We start from the raw sequence: 24,853 nt of genomic DNA on the forward strand, positions 1-24,853 counted from the left end.
CATTATGCTACTTTTCTTGCAAAACGTCTTGGTTTATTGTAGCTCTAGTCTAACTGTCCAAAAGTAGCTTGCTACTCTATAGTACAGTAGAGCTAACGCTACTTGACTAGCTAGAGCTGTAGCCTTCACCTGTCCAAAAGTAGCTTCAGCTGTTTTGTATTTTCTGTATCCTTAAAGAGACGACACCACTAGTGTGTAGGCATCCGATTTAAAGCTAGCTAGTTAGTGCTATCGAGAACATTGTTAACACAGTACAAATTAAGATGATACTGTACGACGTCTCAATTTAGCAGACTTCGAAAACTATTGCCAACTCAAATTGGCTAGAAATTAATACACATTAATTTTCGATATGGCTATTTCACGTTGGATAAACATACAAATACATCTACCCAGACGCTCCCATGTTACCCCGCTCCTCATCTCTCTCCACTGGCTACCCATCAACGCCCGTATCAGATTCAAGACCCTGGTACTGACCTTCCGAGCAGTGAACGGGACTGCACCCGACTACATCAAGTCTCTCCTGCAACCTTACACCCCCACCCGTCACCTACGGTCTTCCTCAGACAACCGCCTGGTGGTCCCACCGCTCAAGACTGCCAGGTCCCAACACAAGCTCTTCTCCTGCCTGGCCCCCCAAAGGTGGAACCAGCTCCCCACCTCCATCAGGGACACCGACTGTCTCCCCACCTTCAAGAAAAGGCTCAAGACGCACTTGTTCCGGGAGTACAACGGCACTTAGGATTGCTTGGCTAGACCTGTTATTAGTTTCCTCCAGGATCACAATGACTCTTATTGAGTGACTTGTTGCTCTTGTAGGTTAGTTGTAACGAAGTTAAGTCTTGTACTCGCTGTGAAATATTTACTATTGATTGTTCTTCCACAGGTACAGTCCTGCACTTTTTGTGGTTCATGTTGTCTTAATTTGTAAACTTGTATAACTGCATGCTCTTATGGGTCTTCCCTTTTGGCACTTGTTTAGTTTTTTCACAATGTATGCTTCATGTTTTGGTTGCTTGCAATGTTTGGGACTACCTATTTGTTATGATCAGTGACCTATGCTCTTTTGTAAAGCTCTCTCTTGGAAGTCGCTTTGGATAAAAGCGTCTGCTAAATGCATAAATGTGAATGTAAAAACATAGATAGTAGAGCTAAAGTTTGTATTAAAACATATTTACCTCAAATTCTGTCCTTCGGGTGGCCCACGTTCACAGGAGTGCGCTAAATCCTACTCTAAACTAGCCAACTACACAAAAAACACAATTAAAAACACAAAAACAAAGAACTAAACTATCAACACTAAAACTTAAGTTGAAGATATATCTACACAAATTGATTATCGAACGGTATTATAGCTATAAATGAAGGATGCGGGATCAAAAAGTTTTGCTGTCTCTCAACGACTTCGACTTCACTCAACAACAGGGTTCACGTCACGAGCGGTGACGTCCGCAAGGAACATTTCTAGAGACACAACTGGTGCTTGGATAGGCTGGATCCAGCTTAGATGCTTTGTTTCAGTGCATCCCCAAATTATTTATGACTATAATGTATTACTTCGCTCAAATGCAAGTTATTGGTACCATACATAAACAATTGATTTAATACTGTACAGTTTCCAGAGTGACAGTAGGCAATAGCTCGAGCAATTTCACAGAATGACACACAAACGAAAATATCAGTTCGGAATTTAGATGGTTACGTTATGACCAACAAATGACGTTCGGGAACCCCCCAAAGGTTTTAAACATAATGTCACATCATAACCAACCAGGGACGTTCCTGGAACGTTACTGGAACGTCCCGAATGTCCCCGATTTTTTTTAAACATAACGTTGTATCATAACCAACCAGGGACGTTCCTGGAACGTCCCCTGAAAGTTAAAAATAAATGTCTAAATTTTGACCTTTTAGGAACTTTAACAACGTCCTAAGGACGTCCTAGGGATAACGTCACGCACGGTATGACCTATAGGGGACCAAATAGGAACGTCACCGAATGTCCCCAGGATGCCCTTGTTAGCTGGGTAGTCACCAACAAACAAGCAGGAAGTAAAACACAAATCAGAAACCGTTTAAACATGTATTAATGTTATAGATTCTCAAGTGTTGTTCTTAATGTGTGTTAACATGAGTGCATTACGGTGGCCCTGAAGTGCAAATCACCCCCCCTAATATGAGTACATCCCCCAAATGAATACACTCCCCCCCAATACGAGTCAACTCCCCCCAAATTGGATGACTTGTTCACCTCCCCCCAATACAAAAACACGCTCCCCCAAATGGAAAACAACATAACATTAACTCAAAAACACATTACATTAACTCTGAACGGAAAGGGTAGGTACTACACTTTAGCGCTGATTGGATGCAGTAAGCTAACTAACAAGAAATATGAAATTGATCGACAGAAGTACAAAATGCAACAGCCTGGCAGAGTTACGTGCACCAGAAAATGTGTTTGGCTATGGTAGAATATAGCAAATAGTAGGCTACTTAGGCAAAAGTATTTCGTGTTAAATGTAAAAATCGAGCAAGGGTCTGGTTATGACCAGGCTTCTCCAGACCCAACTTCCCGACCAAATTTTTTGGTGGGCGGGGATAAATTGGGCTGGCAGCCAGGCTAAAAGACTGAAGCATCATAAAGAATATACATTAAATTGTATCTGTCTAACTCCCGTTTTTATACTCTTAAATCACAAATATAATTTATATTTACATTAAATATTGTATAATGCACTGTATGCATACTTTCAGTTAAAACAGAGGGTGCTCAACTCCACACAGTAGACACCCGTCAGTAAAATGGCCCAATATCAAAGTTGATATCATCCTATGCTTTATGACAGTTAGGAGCTATAAAGTGAACCAGCATATAATGTGTTTATGCATCATGTATGATTTTTTTTGTTACACTACGTAGTCATCCTAGGGTCAGCAAGGATTGATTGGGCCTTCGTTCTGGCTATGACTTTTGTGAACAGTTGGGAGAGGGTCATTTAGAAAAGAAGGCCCAATCAATCCTTGCTGACCCTAGTCACCTCCTGCTCAGTGAGTTCAGGTTGCTTTCATCTGGTTGCAGATTTAATCTGCCAAAATGCAGGACCAATAGATTCAAGGATTAATTTGTCCCTGTTGTTGTTTTTTTTTTATTACAATATATAATTCCACATTAGAAATTATGTTTTTTTTTGAGTGAATTGTATGTGTACTGCTGGCTGTGCAACAAATTGCCCATTGGGCATAATAAAAAGCAACATTCACAAGTACTGATACGGTGTTTTTTATTAATCTTTTCTGTAATCTCTACGTCTGTTAGATGAAATTTGACAGTAAATGTAAAAACTGTGAAATATTTCCTCGTGTTCACGTGTACAGGTTACTCTGAGTCTCACTGGCTTTGGCGATCTTGCGAAGGACATCTTTACTCGGACAAGAGTTCAACTGTACAAACAGGCAGTGGAAGAAAGGTTCGAAAGAAAATGCATGATAAATAATTTCTTGGCAGTTAACACTGCTTATATCCTTTGGGTATCGGGAAGATTACCACTCACCTTGACCAACTTGCTGAGACTTGACAGTGCAGGTTTGTATGTTTCCATTGTGACCGAGTCTGGGGAGATTACATCGCTGTAGCACTGGTACATGACAGTAGGGATCTGGTGGACCTGGCAGTGGTTGAGCACTGAAAATACAGAACAGATCTATTTCAGTCACAGCTTAGCCAAAACGTTCTTGTTTAACATCCATGAGGTCCAATGAGTAGCTTCTTGTTCAAATTTACTTTAAAAAGAGTAACAAATACCAATTTCAGAAATTAATTGCAGCCATAGGCTTGTCCTTAATACAGTTCATCTGGAAAGTGTCACAGTGCATACATTTTTCCACATTTTGTGAAGTTACAGCCTTATTCCAAAATGGATTTAATTCATTTTGTCCTTTTTACACACAATAAACCATAATGAAAAAATTGAAAACTTTGTTAATATTTATAAATAGACGTGCAAAAAATTTAGAACGAAAATATAACATAAGTATTCACAGCTTTTACTAATAATTTGTTGAAGCATCTTTGGCAGCCATTACAGCCTGAAATCTTTCTGAGCATGATGCTACCAGCTTGGCACACCCATTTTTGGTCAGTTTCTCCCATTCGTCTTTGCAGGACCTATCAAGCTCCATCAGGTTGGATGGGGAGTGTCAGTGCACAGCCATTTTCAGATCTCTCCAGAGATGTTCAATTAGGTTCAGGGCTGGGCTCTGGCTGGACCACTTAGTCATTCACAGAGTTGTCCCGAAGCCACTCCTTTGTTATCTTGGCGGTGTGCTTAGGGTCGTTGTCCTGTTGGAAGATGAACCTTCGCCCCAGTCTGAGGTCCAGAGTGCTCTGGAGCAGGTTTTCATCAAAGACGTCTCTGAACATTGCTGCATTCATCTTTCCCTTGATGCTGACTAGTCCCCCAGTTCTTGCCGCTTAAAAACATCCCCACAGCATGATACTGCCACCACCATGCTTCACTGTAGCGATGGTATTGGCCAGGTGATGAGCAGTGCTTGGTTTTCTCCAGACATGACACTTGGCATTCAGGCCACAGAGTTCAATCTTTGTTTTTCAGCCCAGAGCATTTTGTTTCTGCTGCAATGCTGCAGAAATTGATCTGTGCCTCGATACATTCCTGTCTCAGAGGTCTATAGACAATTCCTTGGACTTCATGGCTTGGTTTGTGCTCTGACATGCACTCTCAACTGTGGGACCTGTTATAGACAGGTGTGTGCCTTTCCAAATCATGTCCAATCAACTGAATTTACCACCTTATGTCCATGTAATTCTTTGTTTATTAGATTTCCAAAAATAAAATAAATTATTTTTTCGCGTTATCATTATGGGGTATTGTGGGGAAAATTAATTTAATCAATTTTGGAATATGGCTGTAACTTAACATGTGGAAAACTGAAGCTGTGAATACTTTACGGATGCACTGTATACATTTTCTTTAAAGGTCACATGATATGCTGTTTTTGAATGGTTTTATATAGGCCTTAATGGTTCCCTGTTACTGTATCTGAAGTATCTTTCCCGAAATTCAGCCTTGGTGCATAATTACAGCCACTACGAGCAGTCCCTCAATGAGCTTTCCTCAAAATGCGCTGTTTCTGTGTCTGTAGCTTTAAATGATAATGAGGAGGAGAGGGGCGGCAACATGCGCTAATGTTTACAACGGATGTATAGCAATGGCTCGTAGCCCCCGTTGTTGTAAGATGCCTCGAATTTAGCCATTCTCATCTGATCACCCTGGTTTGCAGATGTGCACACAGTCATTTCAATGAGGAGAAAGGTGGATATCGCGAGCCATAACACCAACAGCAGAACAGTTATCCAAATAACAAAGAAGTGTACAACACTCCCACAATACAGTGTTTGTATTCACTCACACACTTGATGCCATCTGCCTTTACATTAGCGACAGTAACTCAGCTGGCTCGTAGCCCCGTTGCTGTAAGATGCTTCGAATTTGCCCATTCTCATCTGATCACCCTGGTTTGCAGAGGTGCACACTCATAATAATTTCAATGAGGGGAAAGGCGGATATCGCGCGCGCCATAACACCAACAGCATAACGGTTATCCAAATAACAAAGAAGTGTCCAACACTGGCGTTACAGCATTTGTATTCACACACACACACACTTGATGCCATCTATCTTTACATTAGCAACAGTAACTCAGCTGTTAGCTGCAGAGCTAATGTTACAGCCGCATTCTAAGGGTAGCAAGCTACGTAACAATATACAGTAAAGCAACAAAATGATATAGCGTTAGTTAACTTACTTTTCCAAGGTTTGTAGCTTGACCAAAGAGATTTAGTAATGATCCAGAATTTAATTTCAGCAAGGCCAGCTTTGTGTTGGCTCAAGTTGAGGAAACAGTAGTGGCTGAAATGTTTGGCGCAGACATACCAAACTTTGGGAAGTTGTGTTGGTGCATTTCCAGCGAAATTTAAATTAAGATACTGGTTCTGCAGAGGTTTGGATGAAGGAACTAAAAAAAACTTTTATTTTGATTTGTACATCCAAACGCTGAGCAACTGTTATGTTTCGTTCCTTTGCTAGCCATGATGTCTCTCCAGGAAAAAACGATATCGCTCTTGCCTTTGCACGATCGTAGCTCACTTTTTCATGGGCAGGCTAGATTATCTGGGCGGGCAAAGCAGAGAGAAGGGCGGTAGCCTGGCTCCTTGTGACGTCGCAAGGAGCAGATTTTCAAACAGAGCATTTGAGCCGTCATTTTCTCAAAGGCGGAGAAGAACACCCAGGGCTTGGTTTACACCCATCGAAAATTCTAGCCACTGGGGGACCTAAGGCAGACTAGGGGAACTCATATTAATGTTAAATAACCTCCTTAAGTGAAGTTTTCATGTCATGTGACCTTTAAATGCTTTCATGGGTGGGGGATTTATATTCATTTTTGCCCTTTCACTTAAGGCCTAAGGATGATACCATCTGGCACATCTCAAGGGATGGTACTTCATAAACAACCCCTCCCTTTGCAAAGAACTATTGGTATCAAAACCAGGATTGTTTAGCCGTGCATGAGCATTAAACATAAGGTTTTAACTCAGAGGTTTTAGTGTTCAGTTACTCAGAGTGCAAATTATACAATTACAAAAATAAAACAACAAACGGGGGGGTCAACTTCTTCTCCAAAGCGTAAAGTAATATGTACAATTACAGGTAAGAACAATAAATACATGTATGGCCCCCCCCCCCCGACCTGTTGTTTTTATCTCTTTTGGGTTAGGGTTAGGGGTCCAAGTCTTAATTAGGGGGGTCGAACCCCCCCAAGCCCCCCCGTAATTCGCACCCTGCAGTTACTCTTTAACTTTCGAGTCATTTGTCAGATACAACACAGAGTGTTTATGACTCCAATCCCATGAAAACGCGTAGCAGTAATGTGAACATTAATATGACCATACCTGCCGCAGGGAGCCCAGTGACTATGTTGGGCTGCTCCAGTGCAGGGCAGAGGGCTTGGCTTTTGTAGGTACTGGTCTTGAGAGAGCGAAGGAAGGGGACTGGGCTGCCATACAGATAGTCTGGTGTTTTAAACTCGGCCACAGGGGTGTCTGACAACACCATCACGCTAAGGCCCCTCGGCTCCAGGCAGCTGAATACCTGAAGGGGAGAAAGAAGGAGAGTGGTGGTAATTTCAACAAAGATTTGCTCAGAAATGGTTTGGTCTGAAAGTATGTGTATAGGTATAATACACCAGCAATGATTCAAACTGATTCAAAGTCTACCTTTTCTGTCCACTGAAACAACTGGTCCTCTGCAATGTAGCAAGTGCTTTGGCATATCAGAACCTATAGATTTGTGAGAAAACTTTAATGTGTGGTCAGCACAAGTCATTATTAACAGTAATGACAACTCCTTGATAACCCTTTATTGAAATAAAATAATGTATATATTTACACACACACATCATTCACACACACAATTTACAGTCAATATAACCAATTAACAGTAAGGACATGTCCCAGGGCACTGGTGCTCTTAACTTTGAAAAGTTAAGAGCACCAGCAAAAAAATTGGAGGACCCACCAAATATTAAGGAGCGCCACAACTAAAATGTTTATATTATAGATTTACTGGGCTTCAGGTAGAGGGGGTTATATTAAAATATAAGTTGATATACTCTCGGGAAAGAAAAATTGCCTCTGTATGCCTGCGCTTCATCCATTAATTGTACCAGGACAAGTTATCCCTTACTTCTTAGCTTGAGAAATCCATGGTTGCAATGCGTGAGTCTTGAGAGCTCTGGATTTATTTTGCGGGCTAGTTAGCTCCTTGACACGTGACAACAGAGCGCAGTGACAAGGAGTGACTGACGGCTAATATTAACCTATTTAAAATCTGCATTAAAGTTCAGAACCTATAGATTAAGTTTAATTGGTTATGGAACATTGGATGGAACGTTGGACCGGTCACTATATCAGCTCACAGCAGGCACTGTGTAGTAGGCTAATTGCAAGCGTTTTGTAAAAGAATTAAAACAGGTAACTCCATAAAGATTATTCACACTTGCACAAATGCTCTCAAATATATTTGAGTGACACAAATTTGCGAGCATATGGGACCAAAATTGCCACCATTTCAAGTTGTTCCCATGTAATTATACTGTGATGTAATGTGAGCCAAAGTGGGAGATGTGGAAACAGGGAGAATCATAGTGAAAACTATAAAACCCAGAGGCACAATCAATGGCTACTTACGGATGAGTTGTCCCTGTGTCTGTAGAACACACAAGCTGGTTCCCCTGGCAGAGGGGCACTGGAGTGTCTGCAGGAGCCCCTACTTCTCTCATTCCACAGGGACACATGACCTACTGCATCCCAGCTGGCTGAGTTTAAAACATATGCTGACAGAAGACCTGAAACCAGCGTGTAGAACACAATCAGTGTTTCCTCTATGTTGATTTTGCCGTTGCGGCCCGCCATGGCTAAATTTCTGCCGCCACGCTATCAGAAATAGGGTTTGTAGCATCCGATAATGTAATAACGGCCAATGTAATAATTTAAATGTAATAAAACCAATAACGTAATAAATTGCCAATAATGTAATAAAGTTGTTGAGCCAATAATGTAATAACGTTTTGCCAATAATGTAATAACTTATTACGTTATTGGCTGGTTATTACGTTATTGGCCTTGCATTGGAAAAAAAAAACTTTGAAAATGTAATAACAGAGCCAATAATGTAATAACTGAGGTATCACTTTATTTTATCTTCAATTTCTGGAGAGAAAGTGTCACTCTTAGTCCTAATATTGCATCTTGCAACAGATGTTTAAATATCTGACCTTACAGATGCCCCTCCACCCTCGAACCACCCTCCACAGGAGGCCTTAAAGGAGCAATTAAGTCCATTTGGATTTATACCTCACTCTTAGGTTTCCGTTATAGTACTCCGAGTATCCAACTCTTTGACCATGCAGGCGCTTTGATTGAGTCTTCTTGAGTCTTTCTAAGTTCTGCGTTGCAGTTTTCAGTATGGTTTTGCAATTCACCGCCGGAACGCTAGGGGCTGCGGGAATGAGTCGTTATCTGAACAATGACAGCCCTGCGGTCTCCATTGGTCACAGTCGCCTCATCAATGTGTCACTTAAATACTAAAATAACTTAACAGCACCTGTGTACGTGAACTCATAGTCTAATCTAACTGTAAAACTGTAAAATTGCTAGCATAATTTACATAGTTGTTGTAGTAGATAAATATCATTTGTTATGTATTGTGCAGAAATATCTGTTGTAATAACTGTGATTTTTATACCCAAGTAGGCTAGTTTTATTTCAGTTTTATCCATTAGATGACAGTGTAGATTAAGGAATTTAATTGTGTTAGCTAAGCCTGATATGAAAAATAAACTTAATGACAAAATAACTGCTTAGAGAATAATATGAACTAACCTACTGAGTTATTCAGCATGTTTTGGAATAGAATATTGACTGTGCATTGCAATTAATTTAAAATTCCCAGTTATATATGCCAGTGGGGTGTATATCTTTGACTTAGCTCTGTAAACCCTGAAGGTTTGAGTTCATAGTATATTTACCTGTCAAACCAGGCTTTTAGCTCAGACTCTGTGCGTGTTCTCATGTTGAGGCTGGGTTGCGTTGATATTGGCCTTTCAGAACTATGTGTGACATACTGGTTCATTTAAAATGAGTATGAGATTGTTGCTTAAATGTTTGATCAAACACATTTTTTCTCCCATTTTAAGGCCCTCAAGGGCCAAACACAGCAGGCATTCATATCTGCACGTTAGAACTCTACACATCTAGGTACATTAAATGTTTGGATAGGAGGAGCTCCCCTCATACATTTCTCACATTAATTAACTTCAAGATTGGTCAGTAGGCCGTGCCTGTACATGTTTTGCACTCTAACCTCCGACATAACCTATTCTAGGTAAAGTTTGCAGCATGAAAAATGAAAACCAGGTTAAAAAGCCACTTTTGTGTCACACATACCCTTGCTTTGAGCACAATATACTGCGCTAACCCACTAATCTCTCTTTGTAGTATACCCCACAAGTTATATTATCTTGTGTTCAAAGTTGAAAAACATAACTGTGAAGAATAACTGTGTCTTTACATACATACACCATTATGAGCAACTGTCTATTTATACAACAATATCTGTAAGAATTGTAATGACTTAAGACCCAAATGATAAAATAAAAATAAGCTAGCCGTAAGAAATAGAGAGGTGCCCGGTACAGTAAATTACAGTGAAATTATCTTTATGGAATTTACGGATTTCTTTAATTCAAGAACCGCATGGTTTTACATATGTGGATGAATGAGTGCATTAAATCAGTTTAGGAGCCACATCTAGATTATATGCATCAGAGATCAGACAAACATTTTGCTTTTAAATATTGGTGATTAAAGCAGTGTGATATGATATTATTGAATGAGGGGCCTGCAGTCATATTTACATATTATACATCATCGGCTCAGTTATTTAATTTTCAGCCAAATCTGCAAGCAATTGAATGTTGCTTTGTAGATCAGACTGGCCCTAACACTGTTTTGGCCGATTCAAGAATCCCAGAGTAAAAATAAAGCTTTGCTTATGGTAGCCCGACGTATGCCTCCAAAAAATGTTACCAGTCGAGACGACTGAGACCTATGGAGACCGCGGGGCTGTCATTGGTCAGATAACGACTCATTCCCGCTGCCCCTAGCGTTCCGGCGGTGAATTGCAAAACCATACTGAACTGCAACGCAGAACTTAGAAAGACTCACGACTCCATCAAAGCGCTTGCATGGTCAAAGAGTTAGATACACGGAGTACATAATGGAACCCTAAGAGTGAGATATAAATCCAAATGGACTCTTAATTGCTCCTTTAAGGCCTCCTGTGGAGGGGGGTTTGAGGGTGGAGGGGCATCTGTAAGGTCAGATATTTAAACATCTGTTGCAAGATGCAATATTAAGACTAAAGAGTGACACTTTCTTTCTAGAAATTGACGATAAAATAAAGTGATACCTCAGTTATTTCATTATTGGCTCTGTAATTACATTTTCAAAGTTTTTTTTCCAATGCAAGGACAATAACGTAATAACCAGCCAATAAAGTACATGGTTCATACACATTTTGACCAACGGATTTCCATGACTTTTCCATGCCTTTTCAATGACTTTAAACCAAATTTCCATGACCAAACTTTTTGTGAAATCTTGGTGTATACGTTAAAAAGTTGTATTACACGGCTGTTCGTAAGACTGTAGAATGCTCCATTCACTTAAATGGGGCTTCCCAACGTTCTGCGGTGAACAATTTTTTTACATTCGAACTTTGCTATGCATATTTGACCGCTGTCAAGGGAAGTGGCCTTTTTGCCTCAGATTCACATCTTTTGTAGCACTCCTCAAGCAGTCCGGTAACTTTTCAACCCCAGCATACTCAGCTGATTGGAAGCCTAAAGAATGTTCAACGTCTATGAAGTTCAACGTCGAACTATTTTTCTGCTGATCAACACTACGAACGGTAACAAATAAATTGTAAAAAGACACACTGTGTTAAGTTGTTTTTTTGGCAAGTAGCCGTGTAATAAGCGGCATAATGTATAGAACGCCGGTCATAGTCGGGAAAATAAGCCCCTTCAGCCCACATTACCTCCGCAGTTAGGACTTCATTTTTTGTCACAGCATCGGTTATCGACCCCTGCTGCTAGGCGTAGCAGTGGACCTCACTGTGGTGAGAAAGCCGGTGATGGGTGCTGCTGTAGCTTTGCTAGCAGCACCCATCACCGGGCTGCTGTAGCTTTGCTAGCAGCAGCGCTCTGATGTTTGCTACCTTTGGAATGGCTATTTAATGCCGCCTCTCCCATGTTTGAAATGTCGAATGATTTTCCACCACACAACCGACATTTTGCTCGTCCCGGGTCTTTGTCTGTTAATGTATCTTTCCATTTGTAGCCAAGCATCGTTAAATCTACACTTTCCTGGCATTTTAAATTATCCCTCGCGCTTCTCTGAGTTACTGTTGCTATGGCCATCTAACTTTTCAGTTAGTATGAGAGCGTATGCCTGGTTATATTTTGAACGTATTTCTTTTAAACGCATGTGAATTATTTAAAACTCAGCGTAAATGAACAACATGAAAATATGATTATAACAACTTTCCATGACTTTTCCAAAACCTTTGGGATTTAATTTTTTTCAAGCACTTTTCCAGGCCTGGAAATAACCATTTAAAAATTCCATGACTTTTCCAGGTTTTCCATGACCGTACGAACCCTGAAAGTAATAAGTTATTACATTATTGGCAAAAAGTTATTACGTTATTGGCTCAACAACTTTATTACATTATTGGTAATTTATTACGTTATTGGTTGTATTACATTTAAATTATTACGTTATTGGCCGTTATTACATTATTGGACGTTATTGGGCAATTCCAGCGTTATGGATGTGACTTTTGTACTCAAAATGACAAGAACAATTTCTCAGTAAAACAAAACTTCTTACAATATTTCATGCATATTCTGAAAGTACTCAATGGGGTAGAATAGAGGAGGAAAACAATTAGCAAAAAAAAAAATTGTGACACAAAATTATTACAAAAACACCTGCGTTATGGATGTGACGAGAAATGACAGTCAATTTCTGGAGACTACTTTTTTCTGTAACTCTGAACCATTAAGTCTAATGTAGAAAGTTTGATATTGACATGATCATGGAGTCTTAGGTGAACATAAAAATAGCAATAAAAAAAATATATAGTCTTTTATGCAGATTTTTATGAGGAAAAACCTGCGTTATGGATGTGACATTATTCTGTTATGGATGTGACGTGTCTGAAATACACACAGAATCTGTTGGGAAATCAAGAATCAAACTTTCACAGCGCTTTGCTCAACAAATAAAATAACTTTTATAGCAGACCATCTGAAATGTCACTGGAGATTTTCAAGATGGCCACCAAAATAGCATTGATTATGACATTTTGGGCCCTATTTTAACAATCTGAAACGTAAGTATCAAAAAGTGAAACGCAAGTGACTGTGGGCGGGGTTGCTATTATACCGGCGGGATACATGACTCTGCGCCTGGCGCAAATCTAAAATGGGTTGGTCTGAAGTAGCTACATTATTCATTGGTTTATTGTATGTTACGCCCAAACCACACCTATCAGAGCAGGCGCGCTTGTTATCTTGCGGATTGCTATTATAACGGAATTTGCCACAATTGTTACAAATCAAGTTCACATACAGAGACTCATGAAACTCTTATCAATCATTGACATGGAAGAAATGTAACGTAGCTTGCAGGAAAAGGAAAAGGAGCCTGGCCTCGCCAGTAGGCCAGGCACGGGCCAAGCATGCACCCTTAAAATAGCATCTGAATGACGCGCCATTGACTTTAGACTAACTTTTTCCTGGTCTGTGGCGGAACTGTTTTTTGCAAACTGCAAAATAACACCAAGGAACGTTAGCGCCGGAACACGCCCCTCTTTTCGCTGAACTGCCCTGGGAGCGACGTCTGTGAAGGGAAAAGTCTGCTTTCTGTTGAGTGCAAAATAGGAATGATACTTACGTCAGTGTACAAAGTCAATTGCGCTTGGTACAAGAAAAGGACCCCTTATCTTTTTTTGTTGTCAAAGTTGTTGTCAAATTACTCTTAGAAAAGTTCAGAATCGTCACAATTTTTTTTATATTTCTCTTTTTTGGAAAACCAGCATTTCGGATATGACGTTTGAACATCATGGATGTGAACCGTCTGGACCAGTCTTCTGCAAATTACATAAAACGCCTACATGAATAGTGATTTTCAACATTAAACTATTAATTAAGCACTGAAATTAAAAACATTGAGTTACAAATAAACTGTGTGAAATACCCCCAAAACACAGTCAATGACCCCTTTAAGACATCTTTGATCGAAGCTGTCAACTTTACCTCAGCTTGATCCGACAGGTAGCGCAAGCAAATTACAGAGCGCCGCCTTAAATGCCTAAACCAATCGAGTCCCTCGAGCACTTTCGAGTTGCCTCTCTAGTAGGAAGTAAATATTACAAACATGGAGCGGGGATTGAGGTTATGGCAAAGACGGTTATGGCAAGACAATAAGGCTACTCGAAATTTCAGCATCACTGGAGAAGATGTCGATCGTTGAAGATATGCTTAGGCTAAATCATGTTACCCATGATTCTGACTATAATCATAACTGGAATGTCTGTTTCACTGAAATATGTCGGTGAAAGGAGTTATAACAGCCGAAAACACGATTGTCAGCTTTGCCGTTTCATTTGAGAACATTTCCGTTGTGTTTTGTACAGTGTATTGTGAAGATTTACATTGTGCAGCGTCCGTAACGTCACGTCCATAACACATCATCAAAGTTTTTTAAAGTAACAAAGGGAAAAGATTTGTTAATTAAACTAACCATTGCTATAAATAAGCTTTGCACAGAAACTTTGGATGTTGTAGCATTGACACGTCACGGACATGACTTGGCCATGGAACTCACTGACTCATAAACAAAAGGCTTAATGCATTTAATGAGTTGTGCTTTTAACTCAAACTGAGCATACACAATGCTCTATCATTCCCTTGTCAATCAGGAAAATTCTAAATGGTAACATTTTATTGAAAACTGGAGTCCATTTACCCCATTCTTGAAATGGTACAAAACGGCCATTTGACAAATGTTTTTTTTGCATGAGTGCACAACTTGTATATTATGTAAAATAGTGCAATTGTCTATAAATTTAGATCAGAGTGATTACATGCAACAAAATATAGACCTAAGTGAACATTGTAACAACAGTTATATTTTGTGTGGGCACAACTTTTTTTTTCTATGGTAAGGGTGACCTTTGCATGGAATTGCCCTATTACATTATCGGTTGCTACAGGGTTGTACAAGATTTTAGGCCATCTATCAACTGTGATTGTTAGAGTGGATGTCGGAGAATAGCACGAACACGCGCTTCACACAGCAGTTGAGATTGCGTGTGTTGGGAACTGTAAGTCGTATAACTTATGTTGTCAGTTTATTTAAGCCTTTTATTGTATTAGTCTATAGTTCTTGCAAATTTAAATTAAGTTAACTGATGATTTTCGTTGTTTGTATTCTTCCCCTGCTAGCTAAATTGCACATCTGTTGATTCAATAGCGATTGCTGCCCTTGCTCAAGTTTGTATTTTAGGTGCATTATTATGCTGAAGCAGTTTTAATTAATAAATAGTGGGTTTATTGTTTTTAACCGGGTTTCCCAGATTCGTTAAGCTCTTAACGCTAAGAGCTTCTTAAGGACGCTCTAAGAGCGCTCTAGAACGTTCTTAGAACGCTCCTAAGAAGCTCTTAGCGTTAAGAGCTTCTTAACGAATCTGGGAAACCCGGCCATTATTTGTAACAGAATGCTTAGCCTATCAAGATCAAATGAAGCAGACAGTGTACATGCTTCCGAGTGGCCTACCTTAATCGTAGGGAGGACAGACCAAAAATTTCCTATCAGTTTTGCTCCGTTTTTCTTTCAATTCCGTATGTAACCTAACGTAACTTAAACTTATCCGAAGTCAGATTTCAGTTACCTCTATTAGTTTTCAGGCGTGATTTTAGGTAATTTTTTGAAACGTTCCACCGCTTTAAGCCTTGAGTTTTGTGGCACCGAGAAGCTGTCAAGCTCTCTTTAAGAACGCCATTGTTCTACGTCACAGAGCTCTGCTTCTAGCCAGGGCGGGAAATATAACTTACATTTGTCATTTAGCAGATGCTCTTATCAGATTCTCTGCTCTTATCCAGACTTACATTCTTTGTACATTGCGAGCTAATGCGGTGTCCAGTACTTCGCTATAAATAATTATATTAAATCGAGACCACAAATATGCAAATGTTTGTCCCGTTTAGCATTACTGCTGTAATGTAAATTTTTGGCCACTTGGGGGTGTATTTAACGTTGAACAGGGTGTTTGTGTGTCCTTGTTGTGACATTGCCCATTATTTTCAAATACCTTATTTTGAACACGTCTGTTTGTTTATGATGGATAAAAAGTATACACTAATCGTATTATAAATAATATACTTTATTTATAGGGATATGAAACTTATGGTCCAAAATTTAGTCATTGCCTGTGAAAAAAACTACAGGTTGATAGCTCTCAGAGGACAATTGGGCACCTCTGCATCCATGGTGAAGGTTCAGGGGAGCAACTTTTATCTATTACTTCTATACTAGCTATGACAGTTTGGCTTAACAGGGAGTCACCCCATTACAGGGCCCCCTGTCTCATATCACCAGACTGTACTACTTACATTTACATTTATTCATTTAGCAGACGCTTTTATCCAAAGCGACTTCCAAGAAAGGTAAGGGGGTTTTCGGCACACCGCTTTGCGTTGTGCCTAACAACTCCCCTTACCTGTTCTAAAATCAGCGTAAACCACGGCCTCTTGGGGCTTATTGCTTAATTAACTAAAATAGAAAACTACTGTTTAAATCAGCTACTACTTCTAATCCTACCTGTATCTACTTTTATAGACATAGTCAGTTTTAATATTGCAAAGCTAAGTCTGTCTGTGTCCGCACAGGCCCACTTGATCAGACAACCCAATGCTAAAACCAAACAAATACTACTACTACTTACCCAATGCAGCTATCAGATATTATGGCAGACCATTTGGCTTAACAGGGAGTCACCCCCTACTGGGGCCCCCTGTCTCATATCACAAAATGGTCCATCATGAATATCCTCAAGCTACCACAAAGCCTGAATATTACAAACCAATAGCTAAATGACACGCTGCAAAGCTAAGTCTGTCAGTGCCGCACAGGCCCACTTGACCAGACAACCCAATGCTAAAACCAAACAAATGAGTATTTACCCAATACAGTCTGAATATTACATACCAATTGCAAGACTACAAACCTATTTATAAATCCTTTCACAGATGTCCGAGCTGAGGCGAGAACTTCAGCTTTTCTATCTGGATCTAACCCTGACAACCATTCCCAGGACCTATTCTGCTTAAACATGACCATACCCTCTAATGCTATTTTACTTGCCCTGAACTTTGATCTAATCAAATATCCCAAAATCCCTCTCGCATGAAACATTTGTTTTGGGCACTGATCTGAGGACATGATACTGATCTTCAGACACATCATCATACCGTCCATGTTCCAAGTGGTCCGCTACCAACCTACAGCAAACTTTCACTAAACTAGCAGATACAAGTTCTAGAACTTGTTGAGTCATAGCATCAAACTCTTCTGATGTTGACTCCAACAACCTATCTAAGATGGGTCCTCTGTGGATGTCTACATCCTCAAACATGTTCCAAGTGGTCCGCTACCAACCTACAGCAAACTTTCACTAAACTAGCAGATACAAGTTCTAGAACTTGTTGAGTCATAGCATCAAACTCTTCTGATGTTGACTCCAACAACCTATCTAAGATGGGTCCTCTGTCTACATCCTCAAACAGAGTGACCTCACCCTTCATAAACTGCCTGCTGTCTGCCTGCCACTCTCTAAGCTTTATAACAAGCGTTCTATACCTATCATTCATTGCTTATACATGTTCAGTAGGCGCCCATATATGGGAAAACTTTCTGGGGCCGTGGTGGGGCCCAGCCGCGATGCCAGCAATAATCATGTTTCTTCCTAAATATTTTAAGAAATGATAACTAATTTTATTTTGAACTGAAATACTCACGATTAGGGCCTACTTAAAAAAAGCAAACATAAACATTGGATATTCTGCACTTTACCTTAACCACTTAACTGTGGCAGGAGGAGAAAGGTCCTTAAGTAAACTCAAAATCATAAAAATGACTTGCGCTCCCCAATGAGCCAGGAGAGGCTCAATCACAATACTTGCCATTGCGTGTGAAATGGCTAAACAAATTGACTTCAAATACATTATAAAAGACTTTGCATCCAGAAAGACAAGGAAGATAGCTGTATAACAGGCAAAGATGAAGGCAGGTAAATTGCATTTTATACTAGAAAATGTGGTGTGAGTGTAGCAGATCTCAGTGTGTCAAATTGTTATTTTTTTTATGTGTGTGTGTCTGGCCCGGTACCACACAAGTTGTTAAGGCCTCAGTTATATTTATTAAACTTTATGTTTAAGTTTTATGCATAAAGATGTTTGTTTATTTTTTTTAATTTGTTCTATAATCTATTGTTCTATAATGTATCTCCCATTACTGAGTAAGTCTCAGTAATGGGAGTTTACATATGTCTTATGTAGAGAGAGAGAGCACACGTACATGCGTTAATATAAGTAGCCTAAAGACCTATTAGGGGGGGGGGCCATTCACTGGACTTTTTCAGGGGCCCAGCCATTTCTATGGGCGGTCCTGCCAGTAGGCCTACAGTATTTGGTCATTTAAACTTTTTGGTCATTTTGGTCATTTTGTCCGGTAAAGTTACATCTTTCCTCTTGTGGGTTTTGCTTTTATCTTTTACCCTAAAACAAACATTTGGAATTGCAAGCTGTCAATATTCTGCTCTAATCTCTCTCTGTTTTGAGCTCTGCATTTACCTGCTCGAACAATTGCAAATTCCCTTTACATCGAACTTCAAGGTGATCTATGTGATTGTCTTTCCTCTTAAATTTTCTATGTATGTTACGTAGGCTACGTTGACCAGACTTTTCTTTCTTTCTCAGCCTGGTATATTTAAAGCCACATATATTTACGTTCCTTAGTTGATTTATCTACTTCTACTATTTGGTACTCTATATTAATGGCGTTAACAATGCTAACGTGTTCCTGTAAACCAATTACTAAATCATTAGCTTCTCTAACATCAAAAATGTCATTTTGACTTGTCTCATTGGCATCATGAGACGCTTGGGCAGAGTTTCTACAACTTCACGCCCATATTATGGAGGCAGTAGCTCAAACACCACACCGAGACACGATTCTTTATCACTAACACTGACTAAATTATCAAATCGTTTCATCAGTTTACTTACAACAGTATGTACTCTTTTCCATATTTTATCATCAAAGTCATGTTCGTGGAGTTTAAAGTTATTTTTAATTATATTAAACGTTACAAAGTGTGCTGGCATTTGAAATACTAATTTGTGACTACGCGTGATAATGTCGATCATGATCCCATTTGTTAAGGTTTCTAATGGTAATTTACCACAAACCCTAAGACTATTTGGATCTAAAATGATACCTAAACTTTTGCAAGTGGCTATGTGTTGCTCCCCCTCACCTATGAATGCAATTTCAGTAGTTCTTGTTTTTTTATCTGCCATAGAATTTATTTTCTTGCAAAATTGATTGCCAGAAAGAAAGAATATTCACGCTTTTTTTGAAGTTTTGCATTTCCTGACAGACAGAAAAGGTTATGATTGGTTCCGATTTGTGCTACGTGACAAGAACATTTGCATATCACTACCATGAATCATTTTGGTAGAAACATTTATTTAAAAGTCACCAAGAGAGTGGATTTTATATTACCAACCTTTGTTTTTTGTTCTGCACACTGTAAAGATATATGTAAAGTGTAAAAAATATTTATCTTTTAAACCAGTAACCATGACCGATACTTGCATCCACATACGGACGGGTATATCTAGTAAGGCTAGTAGCACACATATGATGTCAATCAATTGATGTGAGCATTGGAAGCAGCCTGGCATGAGTCAAGCGCGGGAGTTACAGAGGCTCAAAACGTCTGACGTCACAGGTTTCTGAAAGACTCATTCAGGGAGCCAAAACACAAAATGTATGTCTTTCGATTTTCTTTAAAATTTGACTGATGACGTCTTTATACGTAACCTTGCTTTCCAGGAAGTATCAGGGTGGTGCCGACATGCGGGAAAAAGTTACAAGGGAAAAACCAACCTTTTTCTCAATAGAACGTTCAGCTTTCAATGCATTCCTATGGGATTTTCAGCAACATGTCTTCAACTTGATTTTTCTTAAAATGTATATGTTTTAAAATTGACTAAATATACCTTATTTTGAAGAAAACAACCTACTCTTTCATTTAAGATATGTCTCCCAGTGGTGCCTACCTTCTATGAAAGGTAGCCAAAGCAGCAAAAACTATAAACATTATTTTCACACACTTCCTCAATATGTATTGCAACCAACATTTGATAGCATTAAGGGGTAAGTGTCTACATGTTAACTGGCATGTTTGTTTTTAATATCTCGATAGTAGTCGCTAGTTATAGAGCTAAGAAAAGGACGTGGACCTTAAAATTCCGGTGCCAGATTTCTCAGTGAAGTTCTTAGCTACATTCAGGCTAACTTAGCATTCGATTTAATGCGTTTGCTACCGGCGTTCCACAGTATTTGACAGTTGGTTAGCCTAGGCCAAAAATGACGCGTTCTATTGTCCTCCCTATTTATCGATAGGCTCGGCCAGTGGTTCTCAATCCTGGTCCTCGGGACCCCCTGCCCTGCATGTTTTAGACATTTCCCTGCTCCAACACACCTGATTCAAATGAATGTGTTGTTATCAGGCCCATTTATTTGAATCAGGTGTGTTGGAGCAGGGAAATATCTAAAACATCCCCCCCCCCCCCTGGCCAAAACAAAGGGCTAACCCTATATTTCGGAGAAGCTTAATGTAATAGTCTAATGGCTAATGTAATATTGCACATATTTTCGTCCTATTTCCCCGAAAGAAATACAATTAGCATACTTAAAGACACCTTACAGTATGTTCTAAATGGCATAAATGCTGCCAATTAATAATTGACATAACAACTTATTGTAAATGCAGAGGCCTAGCCTATAGATTAAGGTAGGCCACCCGGAAGCATGTACACTGTCTGCTTCATTTGATCTTGATAAGCTAAGCATTCTGTAGCAAATAATAACGATTTATTTATTCATTAAAACTAGGCTACTTAAGCATAATAATGCACCTAAAAAACAAACGTGAGCAAGGGCAGCAATCGCTATTGAATCAACAGACATGCAATTTCGCTAGCAGGGTAAGAATACAAACAACGAAAATCACCAGTTAACTTAATTTAAATTTGCAAGAACTATATACTAATATCATAACAGGCTTAAATTAACTGACAACATAAGTTATACGACTTACAGTTCTCAAGGACGCACACGAGCAATCTCAACTGCGCTGTGAAGCGCGTCTGTGCTATTCTCCGACATGCGCTTTAACAATCACGGCTGATGGACGGACACATTTTTTGTACAGCTCTAATTCTGATACCGTGAAAAAATCGGTGTAGAAAAATCCCCTATGTAGAAAAAATCTACATAGGGGAAACACTGAAGTTGTTACGTAAATTATTAATTGGCAGCATTTAAGCCATTCAGAACATACTTTATGAGTGTAAGGTGTCTTTAAGTAGCCTAACTTTATTGCTTTAGGGGAAATAGGACGAAAATACGTGGAATATTACATTAGCTATTAGACTATAACATTAACCTGCTCCGAAATATGGGGTTACAACTTTGTTTCGACGGGGAGCGGGGGTCGGACAGACCTGCCCCCATTGCAAAAAAAAATCCTAGAGGTAACACTGACATTTCATACACTCTATGATATGTATACGTATGAATGAACATTGACATGGTCATTGATTCACTTCTACTAGTTACTTACACACTGTCACTTTCAGCTACTGGTTGCACTATCAGTAATATTGCACTATTGCACTTAGTTTAGAATAGGTTTAAAGGGTTAGCAATAGGTTATTAGTACGTTTCCGGTTTAGTATATTGTATTATTTTTATTTATCTGTATATTTAGGAGGTTTACCTATTTAGGCTTAGCATAAATGTAATTTATGTTCTGTGTACTTAAATGTTATGCCAGGTGCTTGCGTTGTCTTGTCTTAAGAATTTCAGTGCCCAGTCTGACCTTGTGTTGTTCTGAGCATCTGACAATAAAAGACTTGAACTTGATTTGTGGGTGTACAAGAGGGTGGGAGAGATAGTGCTAAATTGTACATCTGATGAACTTACCTGCAGCGTTATGACCCACTGCTAGGATGAAGTCTGAGCACTGTAGTGTTTGGCTTCCAGTATATTCTATCGCTTTTGTGACTTCTGGACCCCACTCAATGTTAACCTCCCTAATGGATGAAAACAGTGACCAGTCAACAGTAGTTTGTGATTAACTACTTAGTGAGTCATCCTACTCCTTAGAGAGAACAAATGAATGTGAAAGCTTACCGCCGTGCAAGCCCGAGGAGCGGCTATGCAGCATGACTAACGTTATTAAGACGTTAATACAGCAGCTAGCACTATATATATTACATAGTTGAATAATGAATTTAACGTACTATCGTTCAGATACGTAGACTAACTTGCAAATTGAGCAGGCGAAGTTAAACTGACTCACTAAAACTTGAAGACTTTTGACGCAGTTGTCGGCTAGCTAACTCTCTCAAATTTGTCAGAGAATAAACAGGCTCTGACTTCGTTATCTTGCAAGTTAGCTACACAGTACAGTAGCTAGCTATTGCTCACCTCTTTTCTTCAATTTCTTTACGAATTTGCTCATCTTCTTCATTTGTATTAGCTTGGTCCTCTTCATCGTCCTCCACAGCACGAGAGTAAACAGACAAAACTTCTCCGAAAAATGTTGCCATCATCACTACCAGGTTTAAGAAGATGACAGAGCTGTCCCCGAAACGCTAGCTAGCTGATAGCAGAGCAAACCTCAACAAGGAATTAAGATCTTCTTCGAATATTGTTGGCGGATGGCATCCAACTCAAAACTAACTACTCCGCCACCTACTGTCCAAGTGTGTGACGTTGCAACCAATTCTGACTTGTTATGACAACACAAGGTGTCCAAAAAAGCGAGTAGGCCTACAGTACTGGTAGCATGTGCCTGCAGGAGTAGCATGAACTTGCAGAGCCGGAGACCCGGAGATCGAAGTATAACGTGGTCCTGGAAGAGCATGTTAAAGGAGAGCCTGCCCACTCCCTATTAAGCCCCATTGTACCGATTGGCGAATTTTTTCAAATCTAACACCCAGCGGTGTGTTTTTTTTTTTGCCTCCCCTTTCAAATTCAGAATTCAAATTACTAGACAAAAAATAATATCCTGAGAAAAGTGGATTTTGAGGGGTATAGCTCCATAGACCTAGCCTGACGTTGTCATACTCATAATTCAGTCAGAATATGAGTCTGAAAACTCTCCGTTGGGCTGTGACTACGGGGCGTGTTTCAACCGAACTCTAAAACAAATGCCTCTTCGCTCAATTGGATAGACCTACAACCAATCAGAGCAACGTAATATGTTGTTTGTTGAAAACGAATTCAACCCAAGCGCTCTTTCGTGACGTTGTTGATTACGTTACTGTTGATCATCTGTGCATCATCTTATAAAGCCCGCCCTGGCAATTTCATTGGTCCGTCCCGATTCTGGTTTTCTGTAGTTGTCCCCAATACGGGTACAAGCTTCTGTACAAGTTCTGGGAGCTCGGCTCTGAAGTCAGTTTCCAGAAACAAATCTTTTGTAGGTCCAATCAGCGAACAGAGGGAGTGGCTGAGAACGATGACGTTAATGTTGTGCACTAGTTTGAATAGTTCAGTAATGGCGGCGGAGAAAGATGCTAGCGAAACTATTCTGCGGTTGTGGCAACGCTGCCGAATATCCATAGGTTAAAGCCGGAGCAAGAACATTCCTTGCTGAATTTTGTTGGTGGCCATAATGTTATGGCCCTCCTCCCCACGGGGTTCGGGAAAAGTTTGATTTTCCAGCTACGGCAGCTAGCTCCGTTACGGTGCGTTCACACTGCAGACTTTTTTACCGCTCAGCACCGCCGGCCTTCCCAAAGTGCACCACGCTCGGGGGCGTGTCAGACAGATTCATTCAGAGCTGTAGTTCTCTTAAATCACTGTTGTAGTTCGTATAATGTCATGGCAAATGTGCGGACAAAATACAACTTTTACACACATTAAGCAAAAATCCGACACACATTCTAGATCTGACATGATCTTATCTACAGCACACAATAGGTTATCTTTTTCCACACTTTTTTTAGGCCGAGTGAAAGATTAAATCCCACCTGCACTCTATGGAACGGGTCTTGTTCCGGCTGGAAAAAAGATGCATCAGACATAAACGTTGACATGTGTAACCTTTTATTATATTACTCGAAATGTCTGCAAATCAATCGCTAGATTATGACTTGCCACTACACATTCACTGTATGGATAGCGAGTGGCTGCCAGCCAGCATTTCAGCGTTGAATGTCAATCGTATGCCGGGTGAGCTAGCTAGACTATGCAGCTAGCACAGAAGAAAGTTACGTAATGTGAAGAAACTGAATTAAAGTACAAAATACAACACACCAGGGACGCCGACAACCTCAGCAACCCTGCGCCAGGCATCATTTTTTTTGTTTATGTCTCTGTAATCGAACATAGACGTATCATACAATACTGGGTATGAAGACACACATACGATGAGTTGATCTTCCATCTTGAAATTGTCAAACCTAGAAATGTTTACCATGACCAACAGTTGCTACGTTACAAGAAACAAGAAACCAACCCGATTGGCCATCGCTGGCGTTTTCACGCTCGTCATTTACATAAAGTTCAGAAAATCCAACTTTCGCCGCCCCGCTCGCCTTCCCACAATACCCTACGCGAGCGTCGACGCCCCGCTCGCCTTCCCACAATGCCCTACGCGGGCGTCAACGCCTGGTTACATTGAAAATGAATTGGAAGCCGACGCCCCGCTCTGCCCGCCCCGCTGCAGTGTGAACGCACCGTTACAGTAGTGGTGAAGGAGTTGGCTAAGGCGAACGCTTGCGATTGGTTATGGCAAATCAGAGTGGCTCTGGGCGGATCCAATAGTTTTAAACTTCA

General features: G+C 40.0%; 1 protein-coding gene across 1 annotated transcript; it reads right to left on the minus strand.

The window, feature by feature from the left end:
• Window positions 1–3,270: 3,270 nt before the first annotated feature.
• On the minus strand, window positions 3,271–22,907 carry psmg1 (proteasome (prosome, macropain) assembly chaperone 1). Its single transcript, XM_047017146.1, has 7 exons — window positions 22,496–22,907; window positions 21,989–22,098; window positions 8,273–8,430; window positions 7,301–7,363; window positions 6,977–7,175; window positions 3,558–3,688; window positions 3,271–3,447 (listed from the first exon to the last, which is right to left on the minus strand). The coding sequence occupies exons 1-7, from the start codon at window positions 22,618–22,620 to the stop codon at window positions 3,370–3,372; spliced, it is 864 nt and encodes a 287-aa protein (XP_046873102.1). The 5' UTR covers window positions 22,621–22,907; the 3' UTR covers window positions 3,271–3,369.
• Window positions 22,908–24,853: the final 1,946 nt, after the last annotated feature.

Source organism: Hypomesus transpacificus, unplaced genomic scaffold, assembly GCF_021917145.1.
Source record: "Hypomesus transpacificus isolate Combined female unplaced genomic scaffold, fHypTra1 scaffold_48, whole genome shotgun sequence".
NCBI classification, from domain to species: domain Eukaryota; kingdom Metazoa; phylum Chordata; class Actinopteri; order Osmeriformes; family Osmeridae; genus Hypomesus; species Hypomesus transpacificus.

Excerpts from the sequence above, each read along its gene's own strand:
- psmg1 (XM_047017146.1), bottom strand. The coding sequence starts at position 22,620 with ATGATGGCAACATTTTTCGGAGAAGTTTTGTCTGTTTACTCTCGTGCT. Across the intron at positions 7,364-8,272 it reads GACACAGGGACAACTCATCC|GTTCTGATATGCCAAAGCAC; the intron begins GTAAGTAGCCAT and ends ACAAATCTATAG. Across the intron at positions 3,689-6,976 it reads CACTGGGCTCCCTGCGGCAG|TGCTCAACCACTGCCAGGTC; the intron begins GTATGGTCATAT and ends CTGTATTTTCAG.